Below are 8,044 nucleotides of genomic sequence, written 5' to 3'. Positions count from 1 at the left end.
AAAAAAAAAAAAAAAAAAGAACTACTCATAGGGCCCATGTGGCTATAGGAACAGTAAAGACCACTGGATTAATAAGACAATGTTGGCTAATTCTGTTCCGGGTTCTGCACGTTTTTTTTTCCCCCAGTAGAAGGTGATATTAAGATGCCATAGACTAGAAACAAAAAGAATGCTAAAGAAACAGAGATATTCTGTTTGCAGGCCAGTCCACCAATGCATTGTTTTATCATTTGCTGTTAGTAATGATTGTTAAAACAGTTAGCATTGTTGAGAACTTAGTTTACTCTCCAGCTGAGGTCCTTCTAAGCATTTTACTCCTGTTGACTTGTTTAGCCCTCACAATCCTGTAAGGAAAGTAGTACAAATACTCCCATTCCCACTGGATGGATGAGAAAGCTGAGGTGCAAAGAAATTAAATAGTCTGCTGATGATCTCAAATCAGTAAGTGGCAAAAGTAAGATTTGAATCCAGGCAGGCTGACTGCTGAATCCACTCTCGACAAGTGCGTAGGGTTGGTCATCCCAGAATCCTCTGGTGGCAGCATGCCGAATGCTGGGGTTGCAATGGCGATTAAAATCAGGCTTGTCTTTGCCCTTGTGGAACTTACAATAGTGGGAGAATCAGTTGTCCATTAAATATCCAGTAAACCAAATACAAATCTGCACTCTTGACACGCTTTACAGGAAGTTCAAGAAGCACAAGGGAAAAGCCTGTGCTTTGTCAGGGGCCTTGGTACCTGGCACTTGCTGTGAGCTCTGAAACATGAGTAGAAGTGAACCAGGAAATAGAAGAAGGAAGGGCAGAGGGAACAGCATGTGCAAAGGCTTACAATGGGAAAGAACTTGGTGAGAAAGAAGGACAGAAAGAAGGCTAAGCTGTCTGGAATTGGGGCAGTGAGGAGGAGCGTGGCATATGATGAGCTTAGAGAAAGGAGGGACCAGGCCACGGAACATGTTTTGTTTTGAGATAGAGTACTCAAAAACATCAAATGGTGTTGAGTGGCCAAGCCAGATGAAGACTGAAAAACGCTCATTGTATCAAACCATGTGGAGGTCAATGGCGACTTTGGAGGGAGCTGTTTTTATGGAGTGTTGGAGCTGGAAGGCAGATAATGGAAAGCGCTAAAAATAAGTGGGCAGTGAATGTGAGGAAATGGAAGTGCGGACAACTCCTTGGAGAGTGTTGGCTGTGAAGGGGAGGAAAGAGACAGCAGTAGGTAGAAGAAAGGACAATTGAGTAAAGAGATTTGTTTTTGCTGTTGCTTTAATGGGAAGCATTTGAGCTTGGTTAAAAGACAATGGACAGGTAAGAGTCAGAGTTGAATGCACAGAGGAGAGGAGGGCAGTGAATATTGTAGAGATCCTGAGATGGGCAGAGCAGAAGTGCTCCTAAGAGGTGGAGGAAATAACCCCCGATAGACACTTTAGGAAAGGAGGTGGAGAGGACATGTGTCTATGGAGGAAGTTTTGTATCTTGGTGTCAGGAAGATGGAAGAGTTTAAATGTATAACTTGAGATGTATATATAAACTATGAAGCAAAAGCATCCAGGGATAGCAAGGTGTGAGGGAAAACATTGAGATCTGGGGCTTGGAGGAAATTTGAAATGGTCACATGACCCATGAAAGCGAGAACTGATGGGGAAACCTAAGGGATTACCTGACAATTTGGGAGTGGGTCATCAAGAATTTAGAGTTAAGCCAACTAACCCTGTTTTGTTATTTTTTCCAGTTATGCTGATTACTTACCTACAATGTAGGGTTAACTATGGTTTGAGTGTTTTTAGATGTGTCCAAAAAGTAAGGTGAGCTGGGGGCATTTAGGGCCTTGGCACAAGTGTTACTGAAACGAAGAACCAAGGAATATGAACTGCTGCCTAAATATGTGCAACTAATATGCACTCTTGGTCTCTGAAGCCACACATGGGTTATAAAGATATGTCTAATTTCACACATTGAGCACCTATTATATGTCAAGTATATACACAGCAGGTAACTAAGCTGCTGTGAACATTCTTGTACATGTATTTTCCATATGCTTTCTTTTTTGCGGTATATACCCAGGAGTAGAATTGCTGGGTTATAAAGTAAACGGGACTTCTACTCAACCAGCTTAAGCTCTTGGTTTTAAAAGGAAACAATGAAAGGCTAGATCAGGTCAAATCATCCCCAAGAGTTGAAAAACAACTTAAATTCATGCCCCAAGGAGAGCCTGCAAGCATCTTTGCTGTTATTTACTGCCTTGAGCTTATTACTCTCATCTGTACTTAAGCAGACTTATTTCTCATTTCTACATTCTGTTAACAAGGCTTCCCTGCCTGATAGTGTTTGTGTGCTGTTTTTAAGGATACTCATTTCTTGTTTATGTTTTCTTCATTTATTTATTAGATTGGATCATAGCTACTCTTATCCCAAGTAAAACTAATTTTAGGAACAAATGCATTGTCAAGAAACAAAAAGCTATGCCACAAATCAGTTATTTTTAAACTTTCATAGTATTTCATAAAATGAAAAGTTCATTTTAAAAGATTGAAGGAGCACCTCAAATAGGATCTAAAGTTGACATTAAAATGCGATACTCAATGTTTGAGTGAGGAAAACAAGATTGGGTTTTCTTTTCTTGGCAGTAACATCTTACTACAGAGTTATGTAAGACAGGAGTGAAAGAGAACGGTGAAATGGAAGAAGCAATTGAAGGAAGTTTAAATAACATGTTATGAAAGTAGGAGAAAGGAAGAGGTGCAGTTATAAACTTTCTTACCCAGAAAAAGTAACTGAGTGATACACTTATGTTTTGTTATTTAGGAGTCATTTATTTTTACTTACTATACCTCCTACCACCAGAAGAGGGGAAAGGCAGTGGTAATACATAGTGTTTCCCCATCCCAGAGTGAAATCCCAATCCACCAATGTCCCTGGATTATGCCACCTCCCTGCCACCTGCTCCCTTCCTGTGCTCAGCTTGTACCACTCTCTCCCTTCCTGTTTCTGCTTTAGTTGCATTGACTTCCTTGGGGGTCCTTAAACATGCCAGTCTCTTTTGCTTCAGGCTTTTTACATGTGCTACATTAAGGAGTAGAATGAGTCAAATATACTATATTAGCTTGCAGGACTGCCGTAACAAAGTAACACACTGGGTAGTTTAAACAGCAATCATTTATTTTCCCTCACTTCTGGAAGCCAGAAATTTGAGTTCAAGGTGTTTGTGGGGTTGGTTGCTGAGGGCTGTGAGGGAAGGATCTGTTCCAGGCCTCTCTTTGTCTTGTAGATGACTGTCTTCTCCCTGTGTCTTTACTTTGTCTTCCCTCTATCCAGAGTCTGTGTTCAAATTTCCTCTTCTAAGGACATCAGTCATACTGCATTAGGGCCCACTGGGACAATCTCATTTTAACTTAATCATCTCTATAAAGACACTGTCCCAAACACAGTTACATTCTGAGGTACTGGGATTTAGGACTTCAACATGAATCTTTTTTTGAGGGGACACAATTCAGCTTATAACATGCACACACACTCAAGTTTCCAGCTAAGAAAATAAAAAAGACCGGGCTCGGTGCCTCAGCCTGTAATCCCAGTGCTTGGGAGGCCAAAGTGAGTGGATTGCCTGAGCCCGCGGGTTCGAGACCTGCCCAGGTTACTTGACCAGACCTCATCTCTACAATAAATCAAAAATTAGCTGGGCGTGGTAGCGCGTGCCTGTAGTTCTGGCTACTTGGAAGGCTGAGGTGGAAGGATCACCGGAGCCCAGCAGGTCGAGGCTGCGGTGGCCATGAGCATGTCCCTGCACTCCAGTCTGGGCGACGGAGTGACTCCAACTCAAAAAAAAAAAAAGAAAAATTTTACTGATGTTAACAAAGGAAAGGAAACTGAAAGGGAGCTTATATGGGAAGAGAGAAAGGGAGTAAGTAAACAGACCCTATATGGCCAGGATGAAATGTCCAGATGCCTTATTTGTTGACTGGCAACTGATACTGCAAGTTCTGAGGGAGATTGTGCATCAGGAAACACACCAAACTTGGAATTACAGAATGTCCAGGAAGCCCTACCCTGAACATTATGGGAATATGATTTGGCATGGTCTCCAGTTTCCCATGTATGAGAAAGGTGTGTGTGTGTGTGTGTGTGTGTGTGTGTGTGTGTGTGTGTGTGTGTGTGTGTGTGAGAGAGAGAGAGAGAGAGAAAGAAACAGAGAGAGGAGGGAAGGAGGAGAGAGAGAGAAAGGGGAGGGGGATATATATATATATATATTTTATATATATATATATATATATATATATATATATAGAGAGAGAGAGAGAGAGAGAGGGAGGGAGAGGGAGAGGGAGAGGGAGAGAGGGAGGGACAGAGGAGGGAGGAGGAATCATTGTTAGAACACAACGGACCATTTTTCTATCCCATGCCTCTGTATTTTCTGTTGTCCTTCTCTTTCAGTATGTCTGGGATACAAATGAAGAATATCTCTTCAAAGCAATGGTGGCTTTCTCCATGAGAAAAGTTCCCAACAGAGAAAGAACAGAGTAAGCAAACAACGGGGAATCTTACCTGATTATTTACAGTATTATTTGAGATAGTGTATTATTTCAAACCTTGATCTTGAAAATAATGTACTTACCCAGTTTTTTGAAGGGACCAACATTCCATTTTTGTAATCTGGCTCGGCTTACAGTTTATATTGTGTTCCAACAATGCTCTTTGTGCAACAGGCAATGTGAAGATAAATACCTATCAAAATTGCAACTATATGTCCTAAGGTTTTTACATTTCTATTGTATACATATAATTTTTCTTACAGCTAAGTAAATAGATACTAAAGAACTCTACTCTCATGTTGAAAATAACATAAATATGTATAAGCTCTTTTCACTCTTGCTGTCTATCATAGCTCCTAGTGTGTTTTCTTAAAAGTGCTTAGCACAGCTTTTAATAGTTTTACATTTTGGTCTGTTCATCTGGAGGAGTCTTCTCTGTTTATGTTTCCTTCCTTCTTTGTTTATGTTGCTGGTCTCCTACTCCAGCCCTCCCTACCCACTTTTAGAGGTGAAATGGCTTATCTAATCAGTGAGCTGGAAGGAGAACCTGGGTGTGGATGCCCTTCTCTTTGGGAGCTAGCCTGCCCCAAATGACAGCTGGCCTTCTTCTGTGGTTAGAGGCAGGCACACACCCCCTTAAGGTTGTACTTGCTGTTTACAGCTGAGGAGTGTTTAGATGCATAAGCACCATATCTTATGGGGTGTTAAATACCTTGCATATTGCTCCAGTATGTGATAATACCTGCCTCAGTTCTGCTCTACCGGAGACAATGTAGATGAATATATTTTATTTCAGAATTTTCTTAGCATTAGGAAAAAAATTTGCCTGCTGATTAAATTTGCCTGTTGATTAATATCCTCCAATCAAGCCTTTTACTTTGGTCTCTTATCTGCTTGTCTTCTTGTCTTAATTCTATAATAATTCAGGGCCTGGTGAAGAGGAGTACTATTAGTTGGTCTCCCTCACATCCACAATATCTGATTCATGAGCTATGGATATAAGGAAAAAAATCAGAAGATTGGAATTTGAGGGAGCAAAATAAACACATGATATATGTATGTATTTGTGTGTACACGCATGCATTTTTTAATATATATTTTAAAATACTATGTTCACATGTTTCAAAAAAATTAAAGAGAAAAAAGTGAAACAAAATTTGGCCCTAATAAATTCTATTCCTACTTTATAGATTTTTAAAAATATGTTTATTTATATTTTATGCCATTAAACTTCAGCATTCTTTCACACCTATTTATAATAACATTTTTCAATAAAAATAAGGTGATCACGTTACAAAAAACTGAAAGGGAAAAAAGTTAAGAAAACAAGCCACTGGCCATCTCATAATGGTAACCCCTTGAGTAGTACCTTCATATTTTCTTCTAGCCCCTCTTGTAATTTTTTTTTTTTTTGAGTCAAGGTCTCACTCTGTCACCCAGGCAAGAGTGCAGTGGCACGAGTACAGCTCACCATAGATCCAACCACTTGGCTTAAGTGATCCTTCCGCCTCAGCCTCCCAAGTAGCTGGGACTATAGGCATGCCCGGCTAATTTTTGTGATTTTTTTTTTTTTTTGTAGGGTCAAAGTCTCGCTATGTTGCCCAGGCTGGTCTCGAACTTCTGGGCTCAAGCAATCCTCCCACTTCAGCCTCCCAAGTGTTGAGATTACAGGCGTGAGTCACTATGCCCAACCATAAGCAGGTTTTATACATTGCTGTGTTCATGGCGCAATTACTTCCTCTAAGTGCTCACATTTCACTGGTACATGATTAAGTTAAATCAAATGTTTCCATTCTTAAGAAAAATTAATTTACATCTATAACATTTCAGGTTAATTTTGAGGAGTTCACTTTTAAAATGTCTTCTATCAGAATGTAGGGCATTGTAAGAATTTGTGAATAGCCATCTAGTTTATACTTATTGGATAACACAGGATATACAAAAGCTTTTTGTTGCCCATACCAGTGGGAAAAATTGAAAGTGCAAAACTAGACCAGGAGTCAATACACATTTTTCTATAAAGGATTAGGCACCATGAATCCCCACAATTCTGCTGTCAGGGAGATGAGTGATGAGGGTGGCTTAATGAAGCAGAATGTGTTTAAGATGCGATCCAAGTGCTGGGCTGGATTCTCCACGCGCTGCCATAAAGGAAGCGGCATCCCTACATAAACAGCCTTCTCCTATGGGAAAGGGCACCGCATAATGCAAGATGGATTGAAAATAGCTCTGCAGGGAGGCCGCCTCTCCAGTGTGGCGGGTGGGTGGAAGACACCAGTAGCTTGGCAAATGGGTCAGGTTTTATTTTATTTATTTGTTTATGTACGTATTTATTTACTTATTTATTTAAGGTAGAGTCTCACTCTGTTGCCCAGGCTGGAGTGCAGTGGTACACTCACGGTCAACCCAGTGCATGCGCTACCATACCCGGCTAATTTTTTTGATTTCTTGTCGAGATGAGGTCTCGCCAAGTTGCCTGGGCTGGTCTCAAACCCACGGGCTCAGGCAATCCACTCGCCTCGGTATCTCAAAGTGCTTGGATTACAGGCTGAGCCACCAAGCCTGGCCTGGGTTAGGTTTGAAATCTTCTGCCTTCCAGAGGTCTTATGGTGCCACTATGGGCAGGGTGAATTCAGGAGTGTGGCAAATATTCCTTTCCAGGATGACTGCAGGATCCAAATCCCTTGTTGTTTATGCACTAGTACTGCAGAAGGCTTTGAAGATACAGTCAAGCACAAAGAAGAAAACAAAGCAAATGAACTGAAAATAAAGACATTCAAGTAATTAACAGAATCGTGAATACTCTCATTTTCATCCCACCCTCTACCCAGTCCTTACTACAATGTCTCTTACATCAAGTTGCTCACCACCAATGCTACAGAGCTCATTATCTCCTGAGGACGCCTCTTCACATCTGAACACCTAGGACTGGCATACACTTACAGTGGAACCTTGAGTGGCTGTGAAAGAGGATATGATTTCTAAAGAGAGGTCTTGCTCGCATGAGTGCAGGACTTGCTGGAGAGCTGATCTGGTCTAGTCCTTGTCACCCTAGGTGGGTGAAAGAAAAGCCAGGGATTCCTGGCTAGGCATGGTGGTTCACACCTGTAAACCCAGCACTTTGAGAGGCAGAGGTGAGAGGATTGTCTGAGCCCTGTTCAAGACCAGCCTGAGCAATATGGTGAGATCTTGTCTTTACAATAAATTTTTTAAAAAATTAACCGGGTGTGGTGATGTTTGCCTATACTTCCAGCTACTTGGAAGGCTGAGGTGGAAGGATCACCTGAGCCCAACAGGCTGAGGCTGCGGTGGCCATGAGGGAGTGTGCCACTACACTCCAGCCTGGGCGAGAGAGTGAGACTCCAACTCAAAAAAATAAAAATAAAAGCCGGGCTCGGTGGCTCAGCTTGTAATTCCGCGCCTTTGGGAAGCTGAAGTGAGTGGATTGCCTGAGCCCGTGGGTTCGAGACCCGCCTGGGCAACTTGGCGAGACCTCATCTCTACAATAAGTCAAAATT

General features: G+C 41.5%; 1 protein-coding gene across 1 annotated transcript in view; it reads left to right on the top strand.

The window, feature by feature from the left end:
• The window catches only part of TMEM27 (transmembrane protein 27), a 40,513-nt gene that overhangs the window by 1,424 nt on the left and 31,045 nt on the right, over positions 1-8,044 (top strand). Inside the window, exon 3 of the mRNA XM_008064621.1 lies at positions 4,429-4,514. Within this exon, the coding sequence (XP_008062812.1) occupies positions 4,429-4,514 (86 nt within the window). The remainder of the gene's footprint in view (positions 1-4,428; positions 4,515-8,044) is intronic.

This window comes from Carlito syrichta, unplaced genomic scaffold (genome assembly GCF_000164805.1).
Source record: "Carlito syrichta isolate Samal-C Ts95f unplaced genomic scaffold, Tarsius_syrichta-2.0.1 Scaffold307764, whole genome shotgun sequence".
Classification (NCBI taxonomy): Eukaryota; Metazoa; Chordata; class Mammalia; order Primates; family Tarsiidae; genus Carlito; species Carlito syrichta.
Note: the sequence above shows the minus strand (reverse complement) of the source record. Positions and strands in the feature narration are given on the sequence as shown.